Genomic DNA, 24,410 nt, shown 5'->3' on the forward strand with positions numbered 1-24,410 from the left:
CTTCCATTATAAAAATCTAAACAAAGAAATTGAAATATTGAAAGAAAAAAAAAACCTTCTGAAGTGTCCACAGTCCTCCTATGAGACACAGACTGAGTAGGAAAAACATGACAATTTTATCAGGAGCATTAGTGGGTGAAAATTGGTGAAGTCGTCCTTAAAGTGATTCTCAAAAGTGCATTCTTCTTTTTAATACATAATGTGTTACAATTTGAGCAGTAAAACTTTACACTCATTCAGTGTGTCAATCTTTTGATTTACAAACTTAGATGAGCGTGGTGGAGCGTGGTGGAAGAAAAGTACCAATACCACAATGTATAAATACTCTGTTACAAATAAAAGTCCGATATTAAAAATGTACTGGCAGAACATCCCATTTCACAAGTTTCCAAATGTATAAAAATGCTTTGAAAATAGCCAATCTACAAGCTCACAACGCGTCGCTTTGCAACGTGTTATTTTCAAATAGCTTAAGTGTATAGGGCTGAAGTGGTTAATGCCTGTTTTGTAATAATGATCAAATTCTACAAAGTAACTAGTAACTAAAGTGTTCAAATAATTGTAGTGGAGTAACAAGTATAGTATTTGTCTCTGAGATTTAGTGGAGTAGAAGTAAGAGTATTGAAAATTGGAAATACTCCAGTAAAGTAGAAATTCCTTAAACGTGTACTTAAGTGCAGTACTTGAGTAAATGTACTTAGAACTTAGTTAATTTACACCACTGATTAACTGATCAAAATCACTTTAGCTTATGTGCTTACCTTTGAATTAAATTGGAAATTACTTAGTTTTACTGAAACTTCTACCAAAGTTTTTGTCAGTGAAAAAGGGTGGTCGACGAACATCTTTTGTCATAGATTTAGTCAACAAAATGAACACTGTCCAAAACTCATGCACGTTGGAACACATTGTCTCTGAATTCATGTGATCAAGAAGTATCAGGCAGATGTTTCAGATTCCATTTTGATTGGCTATGACTGACTTCCAAAGTTTGCAGCCCCATGGTAGGGCAACCCGGCCTGGCAGAGACCTGGTTCTAGTCATTTATTTATTTCATTTATTATTCTACTGTATATAACATATTAACAGTAACCCCTGACTAGCTGCCTAGATGACTGATACATTACAGGGCTGTTGTACTGCAGTGTTGATTTTGTCGACTAAAACTATGACGTAAAATGTTGGTCGACTACGTTTTTTCACTGACGAAAACTAAATAAAAACTATATAAAAACTAAGCTATGATGACTAAAACTAAGACTAAATATATTGACAATTTTGTCATCAAATAAAAACTAGACTAAAATGTTAGTGGAGAAGAGATCCAGTAGAACTAAAAGACAAGTCATTTTATGTTTGGTTGCGTGTGGGTGTTGCGCTCTGAAAATAGCTGATCTTGTAGATCAGCTATTTTCAGCATGCAGCCAAGTGTAAAATCAGCCATTACGACGCCATCAAGGCACCACAATAGATTTTAGTCGACTAAATCAACTGTATATTTAGTCGACTATAATCTTATGATATTTAGTCGACTAAAACTAGACAAAAACTAAAACATTTCAGATGACTAAAATATGACTAAAACTAAATGGTATTTTATTCAAAAGACTAAAACGAAATCAAAATGTGCCGTCAAAATCAACACTGTTGTACTGTATCAGCATCCTCTTGTCCAGTCCACATTTTTCAACAGATTTATTCTTATCACATAACCAGTCTTTATTAGACGAGGATAAGAGTAGTGATTGTCAGCAATATTAATCCTTCAGACTGGAGCTTTTCGTTTGTTTGTTAATGTATTGTAAATGAAATTGGATTAGTCTGAAAACACTATACATGCATTTGTTGGGTTTTTAATGCAATAGTGACAGAAGATCGTTGAAGCATGGACAATACTGGAGGATTTCCATAAGACTGCAGGTACGTGATAATAAACAAATTATTAGAGAGGTACAGATACCATGTTTTCCTTTCCGATACCCATAACTTGCGTGTCGGTCGATACCGATCCGATACCGGTGTGTAATTTAGAAAACTCTAGGACAGTGGTTGTCAAAGCGGGGGTCCAGGGACCATCTGGGTTCCTTGAGGGTAGTTCCAAATGGACCATTGCAGGTCTGTAACTCTGTGAGTGTACAAATGGAAGGGTCCATTTGTACACTCACAAGAGTTATGGGGTCCTTGTAAGGGTGGGTTCAATTAATCGATACGGCAATAATCGTATCGTATCCCTTGCCGATAATCGTATCGATACAGAGGCTACCATATCGATACAGCAGGAAATGCTGTGTGACGCAGGTTTAAAAAAACAAAAAACATCAGCATCAGTTTCTGCCCAACAGTGACGATACATGATTAAATCTTTAGCAATTATCCATCAAAACATTTATTTGTATTTTCCTTGCTTTTTGTTTAAATGTTATCAACTAAGTTTTTCAAATTGATTTGGAAACTTTACATTTTCTGACAATATATTGGTCAAAACATCAGCAATCGGTGCTCTAGGACTGCAATCATCGTTCAAAATCAACGCGTATATCGCCATACATATTGTATCGTGGCCTCTGTATCGTGATACGTATCGATTGTGAGGTTGTAGGCAATACCCAGCCCTAGGTCCTTGAAATGAAAAAGGTTTGAGAACCATTGAAATAGGAATAAATAAAAATGCCATCAATAATTGTTAATGTGCAGCTACAACTTATAATGTAGATAGTGCAGTAAGAGCATAAAACAGTAGTGCATCATCAACTGAAGCATTCAACATATGACTAGGGGTGTGCCGATATATCGTCCCACGATATATCGCGATACGTTTTCGCGACGATATGTATCGTTTTGGGAAAAAAAAATATCGTTTAAAAAAAAAAAAAAAAAAAAAAAAAAAAAAATTTTTTTTTACTACAATAATAATAATCAGGCATGCAAACAGCCCCGAGGTGAAAAGGGTGACAACATGTTTTTTTTTTTTCGGGTCACACTATTGCCCTATTTGGATTCAAAACGGCTATTGTAGCTGAAAAGCTACAAGTTTGCATGTCTGAATAATGCAAAAACAGAATTATTTGTTTGCATTTGCTTTTTTTCTCCCCCATATATTTTCATAATAAAAAAGTGCGTATCGTATCGAAATCGTATCGAAGTTGTGAGCCAAATATCGTATCGTATCGTTTGGTGAAATTAGTGTATCGGCACACCCCTACATATGACTGTAAATGAAATATCATCATGTGATAAATTACCTGGTTATCGGCATGGCATAGACGGGCATATTCTCACCGATACTGGTATCGGAACGACTCTACAAATTATTGCCCAACATTTGATGTTGACACAGAATAGCTGGTCCTCGCCTAGTGGCTTGTACGCCACTACTAGATACGCCTACTCGTCTTTTGGATATCCTCTGCCAATATTACATGATACTATAAATTAAGCGATAATACGTGTAGTGTAGCAATAATTCCATGCTCCTGATCACATCAATACCTGATAAAGTGTAGCTATTTACCCCACATAGCCAATAGCATGTGGATACCCGTTTGGCCAACATATTCCAAAATCATTTCGAGTTGCATTTTGACCAATGCATTTGCCCCGCCCAAACTACAACACTCCTCCCCCTGCATGACTCCTCGTGTTCCTTCAGAGAAACATTTTGATCGAAACTTCATTGACAAACTGTACAACTATTGTTTTTTTTCACCTGTATGACCCCTCATGTGTGTCTTCAGATGATAATTCCGACTGAAGCTTCTTTGACAAAATGTGCAAGTAAAGGGCTTTTCCCCCGTATGAATCATCATGTGTTTTTTCAGATCACCCGAGTGACTAAAGCCTTTGTTACAAAATATACAAGCAAAGGGCTTTTCTCCTGTATGACTCCTCGCGTGTCTTTTCAGATCACCCATGTGACAAAAGCTTTTGTCACAAACTGTACAAGTAAAGGGTTTTTCCCCAGTATGAATCCTCATGTGTGATTTCAGATTACCCTTGTGACCAAATCCTTTGCCACAAACTGTACAAATAAAGGGCTTTTCACCCGTCCACAGACTGTTGCTCAAAGACAATTGCTGTCCTTCCACATTTTGCGTCTCGTGAGATGTCAGTGCGTTTAAAGCCGACTGATCTTCCCTGTTCTCCCACTCGTCACTGTCTTCAGTGTCAGACGCAAAACAGCGCGAAGAGAGGAGCTGGTCGTCACTAGTCGGTTGCGATGCTCCGCAGTTCTCTACACCAGCTTGTGTTGTCATGTGTTCAGTTGAGGTGCCCGCTACAGGCTCCGTCGCTCTGTTTTCATCGTCATCTTCACGTTTCACTGACATCGATGTCATAGTTGATCCATCAGCTTCATCCGGGCTTTGAAGTAGCTCCTGCTGTTCCTCTTTGATCTGTGGAGGCTCTGGTTCCTCCCGGACCAAACCCGAGATCCTCTCCTGCTCTTCAGGCGAAACCTCGTCTTCACACACAGGGAGGTGCTGGAACTCTACACACAAGAATAACATAAGAAAGCACTATTAACTCATACACTGCCAAAAACAAAAAGCCCAAAAAGCCCCAGGCTGCCAGGATTTTGCGATTTTCTTACCTTTTCAAGTAGTCATCGAATATTTATCTCCAGTATGATCAATCCCCTGATGGTTGCTAATCACAGAGGGTGCTTCCGTGGAAAACAAAAATGTCATTGCGATTCCCGTTCGCTTGTTACACCCAGTTTAAAATAGCATGTTTCGCCAAAAAAACAAACATAGTAAAACACAGGAGCAGAGATTCTGAATATTTCCCTGATATTTTAACCAGGAAGTGAATGGAGCAGTAAATCTTTGGATCGCCTTATCGCCTGGTTCTGTGTGAAATTTGGAGATTTTTTATTTATTTTTGTTGCCAGACCCAAGGGGTCGGGCTTACATGAGGCTTTGTATCTGTTTTGTCCATACATGGGCATGGTCACTTTGTCCCCCGGCCCCAGCCAAAAAAGTCTGTCCCCCTTTCGTCATAGAAGGGACATAGAAGGGACACACGTCATGCGAAGCCCGGCCATTCAGATTTCAACCACTAGGGGTCTGGCAGTACCAGGTCTCCTGGTTCTAGTTTTTAAAGAGACTTCAAAGGCGGTGTGGGCATACAAAAAAACAGCCGTCAAAAGACGTCATTGGCAGGGAATGAGTTAAATGTTTTCCCCGTCTATAGTGTTTCAACTTCAGAGTTTCAAATAACTCACAAAATGGGCCTGGTGTTAAGTTGCACTTTAACTTTAGATGACATGTATAATGTTATTGTGCTATGCTATGTTGATGAATTGAATACATAGGACCACAATGGAAACAAGTCCCCAGGACTTTTTTTGTGTTATCCTTTTAGCCTTAATGTCTGACTGTACCTCGTGCTGTTTACATTTCTGACTAACCCATTGATTAAGAAATGCAGACAAAATGCACATGCCAACATCATAGACTCTATTAGTACTCTCTCCAGGTGAAGACCTTTCCAAAACTGTATTTTGGTTTGGTCATATGACAAAGTATTGACCATGTTGATTCTAGCACAGGGTGGAAAAGTCAACTTCATCTCAGGACAAAACAAAAGACGTTGTTGTAAAGTAACATATGTCAATCTGAAGAATATGACACCGACATATTGACCATTGAACCATAACCCACTTTTGGAGTCATATTAAAGCAACAGAAAGTGCTACAGATATGGGACAAATTGTTTTATAAAGGTTTAGAGTTTGGGTGGGGTCACCAACAAGGGACGCCACAGTGTTCAAAATATCCACTGCGCAATTAGGCCCACTCTTATGTAAGACAAAATACAAACAAAATACAGGAAAATATTTATCACACCAAAACCACATCTCGCTATATCAATCAACTACTTTAACATCAGTATCACCGGACAGGAGTGTCCGTGTACTGCAGGGCAAGTAAGACCACAAATAGTAGCAGTTAATTCAACAAATAAATGAACTAAGACTTTAACAAGCGGTATGTTGTGGTACGATTTGCGCTGTGATTCTAGTGTGTTGAACTCAGAACTTGAACCAGACCCAAGACTCCTATTGATGTTACTGACTGTCTCCATTACAAATACACATCTGTTAACAATATAAACAGCTTAATCCCCCCTGAAAGTCAAGTAAATTTTCACAGCAGAATGTAGACGGTGCTTTTAACAGTCATTAGTGGCACTGTTGAAATGAAATGAAGTGAAACTGCGTTGTCAAAACCTAAATGACCAAACTTTTATTTTGAAAGAGAGACTGATGGAGCCTATACAGGCGGCAGCTGGCATCAATTAATTATCAGAAGGAGACACACAGAGACAAAGACGTCAGAAAAGTTTACGATGTGTGAAAATCAGAAATGTTTTTGATGCTAAAATTGGAGCAGGGAAAACTAAGTCATCATAAACATATATAGAATTAGTAAGAGTTTTTCCATTAATGCTTGGTAGTGTTTTATTTGTTATTTGATTGGGTACATGTATGAGTGATTCATGCCTTAGTTGACCTTGGAAAAAAAGGATTTAGAAGACATTTTGTAGAATCGGCCTCAGGGAGATATGCAGGCTAGGAGAACATTAGTGTAGCTCTAGATGTGTGTTATGAGCAGGCTAGGAGAACATTAGTGTAGCTCTAGATGTTTGTTGCGTCCGTACCTGCGACTTGAGTCACATGACCCACCGCTGCTCGTCCCTCCATCTCCACCGCCACCGTCCCAGTGCTGTCCATGGCCTCTGCCGGGTAGGAGGAGCTCTCTCCCTGGTAGGGTATGGACCTGAAGGGGAAGTCTTCCTCTTTACTTTTGGAGCCTTTCGCCCAGCCCGGCCCCTTCTTCTTGGACTTGTTGTCACCCTTCACTCCCAGCAATGAATGAACCTCTGTACAGTAAAAGATACACAATGCCCATACACAGGTTAATATTTTCAGAAACATTTCAAAAACATTTCAAAACTCCGCCCCACACTCACACTAGCAGATTCAGAGAAACTTGTCCACGCCTTCATCTCCTCCAGGTTGAGAGTGCATAAACATGAACACATCACACCCATCCTCCGTTCACTCCACTGGCTTCCCGTCTCTTTTCGGACCGAATACGATGTATCCCTGCTGACACATCAGTGCATCCACGGCAACGCTCCTTCCTACCTCAAGGAATTAGTCCCCCTACAACCCTCAACCTCCGCTCTTCAAACACATACCTCCTCAAAACCCACAAGGCAAATCTACGTACCATGGGCGACCGGGCTTTCTGCTCGGTCGCCCCCGAACTGTGGAACGCACTCCCTGTCCACCTGAGAGCACCACAGTCGGTTGACTCCTTTAAGAGAGGACTAAAGACCTACCTTTTAAGCAAAGCATTTTTTAGCTGGTTTTACCTCTAGTCTTTATGTCCCCATGTTTTAATAGTTTTGTTTTAGTTTCCTAGTTGTTGTTTTCTTTTGATGTTTCTGTTTTTATGCAATTGCCTTCTGTAGCACTTTGAGATTTCTTGCAAATGTAAAGTGCGTTATAAATCAAATCCATTATTATTATTATTAATAATAACACTCTAGCTCATGACCAATCCAATCCAATATTTATTGTAATTGCATTTCTTTATTTGACAGGGACAATGCACAATAAGAGATAGCTAATTGTTTTATAGTCCCTGGGTGGGCGTCATCTAGCCTGGTAAGGGTCCATTTGGTTCAAAATTAGTATCAATCATTTAGCTGGGGATCCCCTGAAGGATCCCTCACGTTGAGAACCGGTGTTTTATTTACTAAAGATCCCTCTGGTTTCTTCAGGCTTTAGTCATTATCAGGATACTCTTCCACCTGGCAGCAATATTACATTTAATTATACATTTATATTGTGATTGATAAATATGGGAAAAAGGTTATTGTGACAATTTTTTTTTTTGCCATATAGCCCAGCCTTATAGACCAATTATTTGTTTACTAACATTGAGACTGGATGCACAGGTGATTGTTTCATGCAATCAATTCTCAACCTGTTGTTTCGGGGTGCGCTGGTTTCAGCACACCCCAACCCCCTCTTGTGTGTTGGATAGTGAGGCGCGTCCTAGCGAGACCTGACAGAATGGGTTTCATTGAGCTGGTTGCACGCTTACTGGTTCTTATCAGTGTGACGTCATCTGTTAAGGGGTCTATAGGCACATACACATCTACAAGCCCACAACGCGACATGTTGTGAGCTTGTAGATAGGCTATTTTCACCATTTTTAGCGGCGCTAGGATCCTGCTCTATACCTGACTTTGTCCGTGTTCACCGTCAACGTTCTGATTGGTCAGACCCGTCAACGTTCTGATTGGTCAGACCCGTCAACAAAGTGATTGGTCAAGCTTCACGTGACACATGGCTATAAACACATTATAAACACATATCGATGACATAATGTATCAAAGGCGCCGCTACCTTCACACAGGGTGTGATTTTTTTTCTTATTGTGCAACTACAATGCAAGTTTACTTTTACAGTGAAGCAACTATACAATTATAAACCAGTGGTTTTCATGGCAAGGACCCCCCAAATTGTTACATATTAGGACCCCCATTTGAAAAGATGTTGTGCCAGGGAAGATGTTAATTGTTCAATTAGATTTAGCAGAGAATTCTACAACTATGCAATAGGAGAAGGGAGAGAAGCCTACAGTCATCTGAATAGTTGTTCTTGTACAGTACATTCTGTCATTGGACTACTTTCTGGCTAACTGAAAATATTTGTCAAAAGTAGCAAAACCAAACATTTCACTTCAGACCATGTTATATCCTACTCTTAAAATCTGGGCCCATTTTCGTCAGCATTAACATTTTAGTGGCTTCTCCTTTGAAGGCTCCATATGTTTTAATCATCTATTCCTCCCTACCAAACTGGATGCCACCATTATGTAATGGCAAAAATCAGGCCTGGACAAATTCACTGACCTTTTCACAGACGGGACTTTTGCCACTTTCAACGACCTTTTATCCAAATGCAACCTCCCTCGTTCACACTTATTTCGATACTTTCAAAATAGACACTTTGTCCAAACCACTTTGTGGATTGGCTGGATATGATTTATTGATTAATCACATGTGGTCGTAAGCTGATGGCTGGGCTCCAATTTAAGCTGGTTTCAACGTTCCATTGATAAACGAGAGCCACAGTGAGCTTGTAGATCTGCTATTTTCAAACGTTTTGAAATTTACTGCTCCTCATTTTGCTGAGAACCACCCCCCCCCCCAGGACCCCTGGAGGTCCCTGGACCCCTCTTTCAGAACCACTGCTCTAAACGACTACAAATATTTTAGATACCTCCATATTGGTCATAGCTGAAAGGGTAGAGAGGCTGCCTGGGACAATACTTATTATATAATAAAGATCATTTACAAAAAACTAAACTAAAGAACCAGACAAAGGTAATGTGGAAGGGGGAAGATAGATAGAGACTGAACAGAAGAACTAGAAAGACAAATAGAAACATTTGCTCCGGTACTTATTGGTCTGGTGTTTTATAAGCCTGATACTTTGTCGTACATAGCGATCTACAAGCTCACAGTGCGTTGCGAGGTTCTGTGCCTTGTCGCACGACAAAATAGAACATTTTGCCACTTAGCCAGCGGAGAGGGAAGGGGGAGGTGGGTTTGTTGCCTGTAGAGCCATGGTCCCCAAAGTTGGGGCCCCCAAATTACATTGTTTTCTCAATCTCACTCAACAGTAAACTAACCAATATACAGTATAAGGGTGTACGGTATCTGCACATTTCTAGTTACAATTTAAGGACTTATAAGACCTTCTTAATACCTCTAAAATGAAAAACAAACTAATAATAAGACCATTATACGTCAAAAGTAATCATCAAAATATTACCTAAGAAAGAGGCAAAAATTGTGACACAGCCGATCTACATGCTCACCACGCCTCACACGTGACTTTATAGATTAGCTATTATCACAATATTTATCTGTGGAACCGAGTCAAACAAAATGTAAAGCCTCTAAGTGCTTGTCAGGGTGGGTGGGGGGTCCCCAGTTCAAATATGATTATTTTGGGGGGGTCACGGCCTGAAAGGTTTGGGAACCCTCGCTGTAGAGAGCAGAGAGGCTGGCTGATGCTCTGAGGCCTCTGAGAGGGAGAGACATGGTAGACAGGTGGTCCGTCTTTACAGCCCCAGCCCTACAATTAACATTGGCTGATTATATAATTAACAAAAAATGCAATCTCAAGAAAGTTACAACCCCCCTATGTGAAGCATATAAGGGGGGAATCTCCCTCCTTTTTTCAGGGCTTATTTTGGGCTTGCTATGTAATGTTGTTTAAACCAGTGGTTCTCAAACATTTTAATGTTAAGGACCCCCAAATTGATATGTATTTGTCTGCAGACCCCCATCTGAAAATATTTGATGCCAGGGACCCCCATAAAAAGATTTGTGTACTTAAAATAAAATGTTTCAATTCAATTGTTTCTATGTTCCCAAGATTTTTTTGAAAATAGCTGATCTACTACTCACAACACGTTGCATTGCGACGGCTATTTTTGCATGACACTCTTGTATGATGAAATAGGGTATTCATGAAAACACTTTTCAAAACAAAGTTTTGAAATATGGAGATACAAGGTTCCTGCCCGACAGCGACGATATGCAGAATGTGAGCGGTGTGATTTAGCTTGTATAAGTTCTTACATGGTTGACATTATGACACTGGCAATGATTAAAACAGGGGTTTTAACAGCCTTGGAGGAATGTGGAATGGAAAAGTTCAGTTCTTAAAAATACATATTTTTTATTACATGTTATTATTACTTTATTGGATAAGAGTTGATACACAATAACAAACAATATAAAAACAGGGGCGTAATGTCATTTAAAACTAGAGGGTGGCAAAGAAATTGCCGATCTACAAGCTCAATGCATGTATTGTGAGCTTGTAGATCGGCTATTTTTGCTATTTTAGGGAGAAAGAAAAAATTAAAAACAGTTTTGCTTGTAATAATGACATAGGGTCAGAATAGGGAGGACAGTTTTAAAGTGATTAATGAATGTATGATCATAGAAAGAAAGTGTCGATCTAATCTCAGACTCAAAAAAGGGTTAAACATGAAAGCTAGGGGGTGGCAATTGCCATCCCCTAGAACCCCAAAATGACACCCCTGTATAGAAACAATCCTTGCTTTCACTGCTCACTGTGCTCAGCACCTACAACTTCAAGCAAGGCCCTCAATATCAACAACCAGGCTCCACGCTACGTATCTGACCTCCTTCGCCACCACGCCCCCTCCCGCTCCCTCAGGTATGGTGATGCCACCCTCCTGATGGTATCAAAGCAGGATCCATTTGGTTTCATTTGTACACTCTCAGAGTCACAGACCTGTTAAGGGTTAATTTGGACCCTGTCCCATACCCCTCAAGGTATGCTTGTTATTGCAGGAAATGCACTTATAACCTCTGGTGATTAGTAGCTTTCGTTCCCTACCTTTGTTGATTGCACTTATTGTAAGTCGCTTTGGATAAAAGCGTCTGCTAAATGACTGTAATGTAATGTAATGTAATGGGTATCGGCATCAGGAAGGAAAAACTGGTATAGGAACATCCCTACTCAGGTTGCTGGCCTGCCCCCTCCTCATGGAACACACTCCCAGCTCACATAAAACAAAGCTGCCCACCACCCTCTCCTCGTTTCAAAGCACCCTCAAACCCCACCACTTCAGACCTGAATGCATTCCCCACCACTTCAATTCAAGGGTGCCGTGCAACAAGGTAGCAGTGAAACCGTGGAATGGAGTTTCATTCATTTGGGCATTTCTCTCAATAGACAAGTGGAATGGATTTGATAGTGTGGAGCAACACTGACAGGTCCATAGTGGATGTAAGACGTTAAGACACAGTAAAGTGCGTGGGGTCTACGTTAGACATGTTTAAATGGCTCCGTCGCCCATGGTTTAAACTGTTTTATTAAGTTAACCAGCAGTGTAAGTATTAGTATTGCCCCATTATTACGAACCTCTCACTCCGCTATACAGCTCCGACATGAGGTCCTACTGCGAGGTCTCCCACAATCAGCTGAACGGCCGCAAAGGGTCCGCTGTTTACCCTTTTAGCCACATCGTATCCAAAAACTAATGGTAGATTCCAAACTGTACAGATGTTTGAGGTATGGTCCGGCGTCATACATTTTAGGTCGGGGACGAAACAACCCGTGTAAATCTCTTATTTAGTCAGCCTGTGGCCATGTTTCCCATTCAAGCCGGGAAACCCGCCTACCGCCCGGTGCCAGTACTGCTGCCGGTTCTGCTACAATGGGAAACATGGCCACAGGCTGACTAAATAAGAGATTTAAACGGGTTGTTTCGTGCCGGACCAAAACGTTAGGGTTCCGGAACATCCTTAAACATCTGTACAGTTTGGAATCTACCATTAGTTTTTGGATACGATGTGGCGAAAAGGGTAAACAGCGGACCCTTTGCGGCCGTTCAGCCGATTGTGGGAGAGCTCGCAGTAGGACCTCATGTCGGAGCTGTATAGCGGAGTGAGAGGTTCAGTGTAAGTAGTGGTTCTACTGACCTGCTCTGTGTAAATCAATCTGATCCTCGTAGTCTGTTAGAATCCGTTCAACCACCACGAATATCTCCTCAGCGGCCGCAGAGAGCCGCTCGTTGACAAAGGACTTCAGTGATTGTAGTAAAGCCATGATTAAGGACAGTGAATGGGCTTCAGAAGTGGAACTAGTACGAGGCTAGCGTTAAGCTAACGTTAGCTCTCGCCGTCCGTGGGCTCCGACAACAATGTAATGAATGAACTTCCGGGTCAACGACGACTAGTAGCACATGCGGCGTTGCCAGACTTTTGCGAGAGAAATAAGCGACCGGGTCTATGAAAACAAGCCCGGGGTCCTTGAGGGAGTTCCAGGGGCCGGGGTCCCCAGCTAAATGATAGGAACCAAATGGACCCTTGTGAGTCTGTAACTCTGAGAGTGTAGGCCTACAAATGGAACCAAATGGACCCAACTCTGTTGATGATGTCTTGTATAATTACTATTGTATTGTCTTTAAATGTCTTGATGCATTGAATACGGAACACAATGGAAACAAGCCCTAGGCCTTTTTGTGTTATCCTTTTATCATCATTATAAAATCATACCACTGTACTATTTGCATTCTTTTTTCATTTTAACAACACAACCCACAACTACCAATGTTTACAATTACAAGCAACTTTACAGGAAAAACAAGCCCAAAGTCGCTTATAGACATGGCAACACTGTCGCGCATGTCGGGTCAAAGTGGTAAAGACTGATCTCTGGTGTTAATTTGATTCTTGCTACCATCTGCTGGAGAAAGTGAGTACAGCACCATTGATGCTTGATCTATCTTGATCTAGCGTACAATCATTTTAAACACTTTAACCATATTTTATACTTTGGATATTTAAAAAAAGGATATATACAAGCTAGTGAGCTTATATATATTACATTTTTTACGCAAACTTGTTGACTCAAATCTTTGCTTCTGGAGGTCCCTGGCACAACATATGTTTTGAGAAGGGGGTCCGCAGCCAAATACATACTTTTGAGAGTCCTTGACATGAAAACGTTTGAGAATCACTGCGCTAGAGGACCTCTTTAACCTCTCTGATATAAAAACATATCACATCTAAGAATAACCAACCTGTCCTACAGAATACCGCCCAACTCACTCCAAATCCAACTCACTCCATGAAGACTTAAGAAATATTTGCCCAACTCACTCCAGGGCTCGCCCAACTCACTCCAGGGCTGGGACAACTCCCTCCAGGACCAAAGACCAACTCCCTCCAGGACCATAGCCAACTCACTACAGGACCAAACCCAACTCACTCCATGCAATGTCACCAGTGTAATATTGGTTCAATGTGTCAGTGGTGTAAAGTAACTAAGTACATTAACTTAAGTACTGTACTTATGTACAATGTTGGGTATTTGTGCGTTATTTGAGTATTCCCAACTTCCAATGGTTTTACCTCTACTCCACTACATATTGGATCCACATATTGTTTTTTTACTCCACTAAATGTATTTGTTTTACTAGTTACTTTGCAGCTATAAATTATAATATTATTGTGTGTGTGTGTGTGTGTGTGTGTGTGTGTGTGTGTGTGTGTGTGTGTGTGTGTGTGTGTGTGTGTGTGTGTGTGTGTGTGTGTGTGTGTGTGTGTGTGTGTGTGTGTGGGTTGAATCGGTGGAGACTCTTACATTCTAACCCTAACCCTAACCCTAAACCCTAACCCTAACCTGGGTGGAGGGTGATTATGCGGGTGAACTCAGTGGAGGAGGGCCAAAACCTTAACGAGGAATATAACAACACCTCTTGATTTGACCAACAATAGAATAAGACATCTAACAAACACTGGACTCCAAGTGCCAAAGTGGCCAGCGAGCCCCCCCCCCCCCCCCCCCCCCCCCAGAACCATTAAGTTGTTGTAGAGACAGTATTTAAAACTTTAACCAAGCCTAAAACAGAATAGAGTTAAAAGTAACAAATTCCTCAATATTGTACTTAATTCCTCAATATTGTACTCAATAATAATTTTTGGAGTGAGTTGGGCAAGTGTGTGGAGTGAGTTGGGCAAGTGTGTGGAGTGAGTTGGGCAAGTGTGTGGAGTGAGATGTCTGGAGTGAGTTGGGCGCGATTTGGAGTGAGTTGGATTTGGAGTGAGTTGGGCGGTTACCGTCCTACATTGCATAGCAGTTCTCAAACTTTTTCATGTCAAGGACCCCAAATTGACACTTATTAGCCCGCGGACTCCCATTTGAAAAGATATACCAGGGACCCCAATAAGAGAAGATTTTCACGGCTTTATAGCAGTGATTCTCAACCATTTTAATTCCAAGGACCCCCAGTTTGACATGCATTAGGGCTACGGACCCCCATTTAATAGCATTTCTATCTCTGGGAACCCATTTATATTGTAAAATCTATGTTAATTTAACTCTGAGAGTTACATACCTGGCTGTAAGGGTCCATTTGGTTCCATTTGTACACTCAAAGAGTTACAGACCCATAAGGGTCCATTCCGTTCCTAACTATCCATCATTTAGCTGGGGACCCCCTGGAACTCCCTCAAGGACCCTTGGAGAACCACTGATTTAGAAAGCAGCTGGTCAGCTGGCCACAGACTAGGCGCTGTCCAGGGTTAGGGTTAGGTTACTAGGAGCTGTCCAGGGTCCTGAAGTCTCTCCTCACAGACCTCGGCGGCCTCTCTCTCCCGGTAGCCCTTTCTAAACATACAAACTAAACTAAACCAGTAAACCCACATTAACAATGTATTCAAAAAAATAAAATAAAACTAAACTGAAATTTAAAAGAACAATACATTAGAAAAGTAAAAAAAAAAAAAAAAAAACCCAAAAACTAACGAAATATGCTAAACTATTATAATCCCTACTCGGTTCTGTTCTGTTTGACGTTTTCACTCCAACATGGCTGCCTCATCAGAACTCATCACTAGACGACATGACACCACCGCCATCTAGTGGTGATGTCAACACATTGAACAGAGTGTCGTCTCTTGCGTTTCCAAGCTCTTTGAACAGGATCCGTCTTTTTTCTCAACTATTCTGACCCGGATCATGTTCATTTTATTATATTGTTGTTGTTGAGCCACGGACACAGGAGGCAGCTAACGGTAGCTCTGAATGTGTTCCATCTTTGAAGCCCATTCACTCTCCTAATCATGTCTTTACTACAAACACTGAGGTCCTTTGTCAACCAGCGGCTCTCTGCGGCCGCTGAAGAGATCTTTGAGGTGGTTGAGAGGATCATAACGGACTATGAGGACCAGTATGAGGATCTGGCTGTGAAACAACACGTCAGACAACAAGAAGCAGGTTGGAACGCGTGGATTTATTTACCTTTCTTGAACCAACTCATTACATTTCACAAACCACCACGAACCCAACCCCCCCCCCGCCCTCCTCCCCCCCCACACACACACACGCACGCACGCACGCACGCACGCACGCACGCACGCACGCACGCACGCACGCACGCACGCACACACACACACACACACACACACACACACACACACACACAGAGAGCAGTATATTTAGGCTACAGTATGCTTTTGACACCACATTCGTCCTGCCTGCTTTATACCAGCGATTCTCAAGTTAGCCTTTTAATTTGAAGGAAGGACCCACCACAGTGTTGATATGCATTGGCCCACTGGCCCCCATTTGATTAGATTTTAATCTCAGGGACCCCAATCTCAATCTGCACCATAGAAGTGTCATTTGATTTTACTTTGTGAGATATAGACTATATACAGATGGAAGTTTGGAACCAAATTCCATCTACTCTTGGAATTACAGACCCGGTTAAGGGGTCCATTTGGTTCCATTTGTACACTCTGAGTAGATTACAGCGTAACCAGAAGAACATAACAGAGTGGTGAAAAGATGAAGTTGAAAAAAATAGATAGAAAATTGTGAAAATAGCCGATCTACAAGCCCACAAAGGTGTAGTGTGCGAGGCGTTGTGAGCTTGTGGATCCAGAATTCTCACTATATTCACACTTAAAGGACCAATTCACCCATTTTCAACCTATCTTCATATAATTGGTTTGTGATGTTCAATGCTACTCCACTAGAGGTAGGGCCACAAACTTTGTTTCATGCAGAATTAAAAGTGCTAGGAAAGGACTATTGATTGATTGATTGATTGATTAATTGATGTACTTTATTTAGTAAGACATGAGAACATCAGTACACTATAATAATAATAGTATCACTATATATTATAAGGTCGGGTCTATAATGCGTTATAACCACATTTATAATGCATTATAATGCACTTATATAGGCGTTATAACACTTGTTATAAATGTTTATAATTACGTTTAACAACTTAAAACAAGTTTTATGTAATATAATAGTTTATAATGTATAAGTGCTGTTCCACTGAGTTAATGCATTATGAACAGCACTTATAAATGATAAACTATTATAGTTACAAGGTCAGGTCTATAATGCATTATAATCCCATTTATAATGCATTATAATGCATGATAGACCCAAACTTTTTAGTTAAGTGTTACCGAGTTTTCTTAACACCACCTGGTCCTGATTTTAAACCAAATTGTATAAATGTTATAATTGTTTAGCTATATTTTATTTCTCCCCTTTGTCACAACACCAAATAGGATCACATTGGAAATAAGCCCTCTGGCTTTTTTGTGTCATCCTTGTCCAAAAATGTGCAATCTTTGTTTTGTGCATATCGCTAAATTTAGTCACTTAAAAGTATCAAAAGTATCAGATCTGCAAGCTCGAAATGTGGCGGAAATGCGGCGGAAATGTGTGTGTGTGTGTGTGTGTACGCCCCCATATAATGTTTAAAGAATTCCAAATTTTCCAACTATTTTCAAGATTATTTTGAAAATAGCAGATCTACATGCTCACAACTCATTGCATAGTGACATGTGGTGAGCTTGTAGATTGGCTATTTTCAAAAAGCCAATATACTGTATACGTGTTATGATTAAAGTGGTTAAATAGACTTTTATTATATTCATACATTTAGCTGGGGACCCCCTGGAACCCCTAGGAAATCACATATTCTTTCATCAAAACGCATTATTTTTCCCGCATATTTAGAACTTTCTAAATTTCACCGCATAAATTCACATAAAAACCCGGCATATTTCATTGGATAATCAAGGATTTCTTTCCGCAAAATCAAGGATTTTTGCCCGCGTTTTTCTGGAGGGTCTATCTATAGGGCACAGGCTGCCCCGTGACAAAAATATTAATTATTTTATTCATCGAAAAAGTGATGGATAGAATAATCGATAAGAAAATAATGGGTAGTCGCAGCCCTACTTCCTTGGCAGCAGCAGTAGGCATCATGGGATCTGGACATAGACCAGACTAAAGTGCCATGTGACCATGTGACCGATGCCATGTGTAAAACTATTTGGTTAGACACTCACAATGCCCAATAGAGCCCGGCCCATATGTCCGTTTGGCCAATATACAGTATGGACCATTATTTGGCAATTTGTTTTTTAAACCTAGTGTCCCTATTGTGGATGTTATAGGTCAGTGGTTCTCAAACTTTTTCATGGCAGGGACCCCCAAATTGAGACTTGTTAGCCTGTGGACCCCCATTTGAAATGATAAGCCAGGGACTCCCCACAAGAGAAGATTTTTACAGCTCTAGCAGTGATTTTCAACCATTTTAATTTCAAGGACCCCCAGTTTGACATGCAATAGGCTACGGACCCCCATTTAATGGCATTTCTATCTCTGGGACCCCAATTCATATCGTAAAATCAATGTTAATTTAACTCTGAGAGTGTACAAATGGGAACCAAATGGACCCTAACGGGTCCATTTGGTTCCATTTGTACACTCTCAGAGTTACAGACCCATAAGGGTCCATTTGGTTCCTATCCATCATTTAGCTGGGGACCCCCTGGAACCCCCTCAAGTACCCCTGGGGGTCCCCGGACCCCACTTTGAGAACCAATGTTATAGGTGACATTTTTCAAATGTAATACATTTATATATTTGAACTTGGAAGTTTAATAAAAAAAGTTTTTTGTTTTTATTTGTATTTATTTGTTATAAGCTAAATGTTCTCAAATAGAAACTTAACTTTTTATTGATTTCTTGATTTTGCATTTGGGACAAAATAGGGGTGAAAACATACACATACGTAGGTGTAGAGCATACATGGGCAACTGGTGGCCCGGGGGCCACATGCGGCCCCCACCATCACTTAATGCAGCTAATATCAGAATAGTGATATATTATTGATTTCAGCTGTTATGATTCCAAACATGACCCGCTTTAATTACTTCAGTCTATATTAGTAGCTTAATGACTAGTATTACAATTCTATTGTCTTTTTTTATGTCCAATGTATTTGTATTTAAGTTAATAAAGTTAACATAAGTATAACTAAAGGCATTTGGAATTAAATAAGAATGTAAAAAAAAATCTGGATGCTGACGCGTTCTGAGCTTGTAGATCGGCTATTTTTGCTACTTTTGTTTGACATAGAATGGCGAAGTACGGCATTAATTTACGATTTTTTTAAAAATATGGAGATAAGAGGTTTCTGCCCGACAACAACAATATGCAATATGGCCCTCTGGAGAGAGTGTGGAAATATAGTGTCCCTCTACGTCATCAAAGTTGCATCACCCCACCCCGGGTGTACAGTATACAGTGACTACAGTGCCCTAGTATGCAGTGGCGTGCACAGACATTTTGAGGGGCAGGTGCTCAAGTAAATTATACTTTTGTTTTTGTTTACTTGGTCTGCTCTTTTTTCTTTCCCTCTACACCTATACCTCTTTGCCAAAAATAGCCGATCTACAAGCCCACAACGCCTCGCAGCGCGAGGCGTTGTGGGCTTGTAGATCTGCTATTTTTGGCTAAAGTTCTCCTCAGAAAAGGGATGCTAGGTTTCGAGTGGTTATGGTAAAAAGAAAAATCGTATCACATACATTTTTGGCGGATCCCCTGTAGTAACTCTCAGGACCCCCATAGGGGTCCCGGACCCCCTGTTGAAGACCCCTGCTGTGAACTGGGAAAAAAAAAACTTTTTTTTCATTTTTTTTCCCAAAAGGGCACTTCTGGTCAAGAGGGCAAAGGGCAGGTGCTCTAGCACCACCTAGAGTCTATATGTGCACGTCCCTGCTAGTATGTCCTGCTTGGAAAGCGCCTCACTTCGGCATGCCTCACCTGGCTCAGGGTTGTCACGATCACAGAATTTAACTTGACGATTAGTTATCATCATACAACTAACGGTTTAATTGTGTTTTTCCATCTAACATTGGAGCATACAAAAAAAACCACTCCATTGTCAGTCATGTGATGCAGGACTACCGCGAACATTGAAAAGCGACGTTGACATTAGTCTGTCCCGCCAAACGTCTGACGAAAAGTGAAAGAAGACTCTGCAATCGTCGAAATACCAGTCAAATATCATCAGGGCCCAAAGGTTCAAAACTTGGAGTTTTGGTCAGAGTCAGAGTCCAACTTAGAACAGTTGACCAGGCACGACTACACATCCTCACTCATAAATAGTAATATGGTGTCGGTGTGGTCAAAATGTACTGTCATGTCACGTCAGACGTTTGGCGGGACAAAGTGGGACTCTGAGGAAAATCATCCAGAAGAGAAAGGGGGGAAATAATAACCGTTAAAAGCAGCAGCAAACAGAATGGTGTTTTAAAATCTGGCGATCTAAAAGAACTAACTAATATGATTAAATATAATAATTGCGTCGCGCGATCGCTATAGATAGATATATAGAGCGTCGCAGTTCCCGCCCACTTCCAGTTGCCGGAAGTAAATACCCAATGCATTTTTCCCATTGACTTTAGCGAAAATATTTATATAAATTAATTTAAGCCTAGAATCAAGCTATCCAGGATGCTGGTGAATCATGACCATAAAACGTTTGATTCTGTGAAAAAACTTTTTTGAAAACGGCAAAACAAAGGGTATTTATTAAACATAGTATATCATATCATTAAATATAAAATTTAAAAAATCACAGAAAAAAAGGTTTTATGGTCATGATTCACCAGAATCCTGGATGGCTTGATTCTAGGCTTAAATTCATTGATATAAATATTTTCGGAAAAGTCAATGGGAAAAATGCATTGAGTATTTACTTCCGGCACCCGGATTCTGCGCAACTGCGATGCTCTATAGCCTGTTCTCATAGCAGCCGTGAGGGGCGTGTTTGGATTCCAGTGGCTCTCCGTGGGCGTGGTTTGCCCAAAGCACCGGTCTTGTCCCAAATCACGCTGGCACTAAAGACAGACCCCATGTGCACTCTCTACCTCTCTCCAGAGTCTCTACAGGCAACGAGTCTCCCTCCCCCTTCCCTCTCCGCTGACTATGTTTATTTACAATTTACATCGTCGTACAGCAGAATCGCTCACTGAACCTCACAAGTGCAAATGAGCTTTTTCATATTATTATTATGAACTTTGCATATTTGTCCCTTGTGTATTCAGACTTTCCGAGGATGCACATGCATACAGTATAGACCTCATATCTAACCTAACTCTACTGACATTTAAACTCAATGTAATAAATGTAGGCTACTACAGTATCTGTCCATTTCTCATCCCCTGCTCTCCTCACCTAACTCTAAAGTTGTAAATATTGAAACATTTTGAGTGTTCGATTAATATGAACTTTGTAATTATGAATAAATTAAACCAATATATATAAAGGATAGGCATAAATAAGCTATGAGCTTCAGCCTATGCCTTTTCAATCAAACAGTATGAAATATTGAATTACAGTGTGTTATGTTTTGTGATACTGTTCACGTGGATCAAAATAAAATAAAATAAACGGAAGTGGCTATTGGTAATGCTAGACAAACATGGTGTTGGAAGTATGAACTTCAGTGCAAGTTAACACCAGTCAAATTGTGTGAATCATCTGAACCTCTAGTCTAAAGCTTAACAACTATAGAAGGAGAAAACATTTAATAGATCTCTATTTTTTTAATCTTTTGTCTAGAGCTCCCGCACCTCCCTGTGTGTAAAGAGGAGGTATACCCTGAAGAGCAGGAGAGGAACCGTAGTCTGGTCCAGGAGGAACCAGAGCCTTCACAGATCAAAGAGGAACAGCATCAGGAGCTACTTCAAAGTCCAGAGGAGGCTGTTGGGTCAATGCAGACATTACTAGCAGTGAAACATGAAGACCATGATGAAAACAGAGAGACAGAGCCTCTAGCCAACACCTCAACTGAACACATGAAAACACAACCCGATGTAGAGGAATTTGGAAAATCCCAACCAACTACTGATGACCAGATCCTCTCCTCACGCTGTTTTGAATCTGACACTGAAGACAGTGATGAGTGGGAGGATAACAGGGAAGCTCAGTCACATTTCAACTCACTGAAATCAAACACGACACAAAATGTAGAAGGACAAAGATTGTCTCTCAGCAACATGCCGTCCCAGGACCTGAAAACTATACAAACTCCATCCATGAGGACTCACGCAGGGAATATAAGCTTTAGTTCTACAGTTTGTGGTAAAGGCTTTGGTTACATGGCTGATCAGAAAAAACACGTCAGGACATATAAAGGGAGAAAGCCCTGTACGTGTGCAGTTTGTGGCAAAGTCTTTGGTCAAATGGGAGATCTGAAACGACACATGAGGATTCATACAGGGGAAAAACCCTTTACGTGTCCAGTTTGTAAAAACAGCTTCAATCGAGATGTTACCCTGAAGAGGCACATGAGGATTCATACAGCGGAAAAACCCTTTATTTGTACAGTTTGTGAACAAAGATTCAGTCTGAATCACCATCTGAAGAGGCACATGAGGACTCATACAGGGGAAAAGCCATTTACTTGTACATTTTGTGTCAAAGGATTTGGTCAAATGGGTGATCTGACTAGACACATGAGGATTCACACAGGGGACAAACCCTTTACTTGTGCCGTTTGTGGAAAAAGCTTCAATCGAAATATTACTCTGCAGAGACACATGAGGACTCATACAGGTGAAAAAAACAAAGACAGCTTGAGTTTGTACCAAATGTTTTGTATGAGAAATACATTCTAGTTAATACTGTTTTTCAAAGAAGCAATCTGACCTGACACATAATATCTCATAAAGTAGCTTATCATTCGCTGTAATCCAGTATGACAGTGACAAGTTGTAATTACTAAAGCAGAAGAATCACACAATCTGATGATGTCAACATGGCCAAATTAAATCATCAATCAAATCTCATTTTTTGGTTTCTTGTTATTTTCTTTATGGAAACAATGTGCTTTTTTTGCGTTCGCTTTTTTGCCATTTCTGCCACTATAAGTTATCATTACCTTGACCGTATTTGGTTTTAACGATTACATTGTGAGCCTTCCACACACATAGTTTTTCAAAATGATATTTTTTTCGGTTTGATTTTGATGGTATTTTTAAACTATTCTAATTGTGAGTTATTATAATTGTCCCTAAATCTCAAACTTCTGTGCATTTCCATGTTGTTAACATTAATATGATTATACTATACTATTCTTTGAAATTCCTTTTCCTTTGCATGTCTGCAGAGTTGGAAGACCCCGAAGAGAACCTCTTCAGCCCCCCACCCGATGCCTCCACCCGGGTAGTAGGGTTGCCGCGGTTTCCGGTGTTACACGGTGCGCGGGCATACACTGATTAAGTGACTGTACTTGCCCACCGATTTTCTTTTTTTCTCTTTTTTTCCCCCATTGATAAAACCCTTTTAGTTCATCATAGTGTGGCACCCACGTTCCTGTAAAACACTAAAGGTGTTCAGTCGATACGGGTGACGGATGATAAAATCATAAACTGAAAATGTCTGCTCCGCTTCAGAGCCTCTGTCTGCACTTCTGTCTGTATACATCCTTGTTCTGAACGCACAGCAGAGTCTCGGACATGGTACATTTACTTGAGAACTGAACTGTACTTCAGTTCATTTATTTAGTATATATAATTTGAGTAAATATGTTTTTAATTGTATTTTCTATGTATGTATGTATGTCCACCACATTTCAAAGACAAATATTGTGGCTTGTGACCCCCGGGACCCAAACGTACAAAAAACATTATGAGTGAACCATGTAAGCCCTAGTAGGTATAAAGAAAAGGGTAGACGGCACACACAGTGAAGTGAAGTAGGCTATGTGCATGCACATCATATGTTACCGGTAAACACCGGTGTTGTCATGCTTTCATTTATTGGAGGGGAAATCTCCACACCGCGGCAACCCTACCAGGCAGGCCCTAAGGAGGACAGCTCGGGGGGGCGGAGACCACAAACAGCGCCCCTCTGTTGGAGACCCTGCTAAGAACGAGACCCAAACCATCACCATTGAACTGCAGGGGACTGAAGTGATGGTAAGAGAGACACAAAATATGAAAAAAAAACGCTCACAATAATTGTATCGCAGAAATTTGAATTGTATCGTGAAATTTTGCTCTGTCATACACTAGGATGAATTAGCTTTTGTTGAGCTGCAAATTCAGTACCACTTAAACCCTCTATACTTGATATAACGGTCACGTAAAGAGCGCATTTGGCACGCTCTTATTTCACTCACACAAATCGATTCGCCAAAAATAGCAGATCTACAAGATCACACCGCATTGTTGTGAGCTTGTAGATCGGCTATTTCACAAATGGATTCGGCAAAAATACCAGATCTACAAGATCACGACGGGTTGCAGCGCGTTGTTGTGAGCTTGGAGATCGGCTATTTTTGGCGAACGGGTTCAAGTGGTTAATAAAAGTTCATTTTAAGTTTTAAGCTTTTAGATCGGCTATTTTCAGCATGCAACCAAGTGTAAAATCAGCCATTACGATGCCATCAAGGCACCGCCACAATACATTTTAGTCGACTAAATGAACTGTAGATTTAGTCGACTAT

The 24,410-nt window shown here is 40.6% G+C and overlaps 2 protein-coding genes across 2 annotated transcripts; one reads left to right on the top strand and one right to left on the bottom strand.

Annotated features, from left to right (window-relative positions):
- Window positions 1-78: 78 nt before the first annotated feature.
- On the bottom strand, window positions 79-12,751 carry LOC311052459 (uncharacterized protein; the record flags this gene model as incomplete). The annotated part of the gene is made up of 4 exons (XM_084067419.1): window positions 12,550-12,751; window positions 6,661-6,882; window positions 4,424-4,486; window positions 79-92 (listed from the first exon to the last, which is right to left on the bottom strand). The coding sequence occupies exons 1-4, from the start codon at window positions 12,674-12,676 to the stop codon at window positions 79-81; spliced, it is 426 nt and encodes a 141-aa protein (XP_083923545.1). The 5' UTR covers window positions 12,677-12,751.
- Window positions 12,752-15,632: 2,881 nt separating this feature from the next.
- Window positions 15,633-23,257, top strand: LOC311052016 (uncharacterized protein). Its single transcript, XM_084066774.1, has 3 exons — window positions 15,633-15,850; window positions 21,521-22,516; window positions 23,070-23,257. Exons 1-3 carry the CDS (start codon window positions 15,697-15,699, stop codon window positions 23,180-23,182), a joined length of 1,263 nt encoding a protein of 420 aa, XP_083922900.1. The 5' UTR covers window positions 15,633-15,696; the 3' UTR covers window positions 23,183-23,257.
- Window positions 23,258-24,410: the final 1,153 nt, after the last annotated feature.

The sequence above is a fragment of the Gymnoscopelus microlampas genome (genome assembly GCF_963454915.1).
Source record: "Gymnoscopelus microlampas genome assembly, chromosome: 9".
In the NCBI taxonomy this organism is placed as follows: domain Eukaryota; kingdom Metazoa; phylum Chordata; class Actinopteri; order Myctophiformes; family Myctophidae; genus Gymnoscopelus; species Gymnoscopelus microlampas.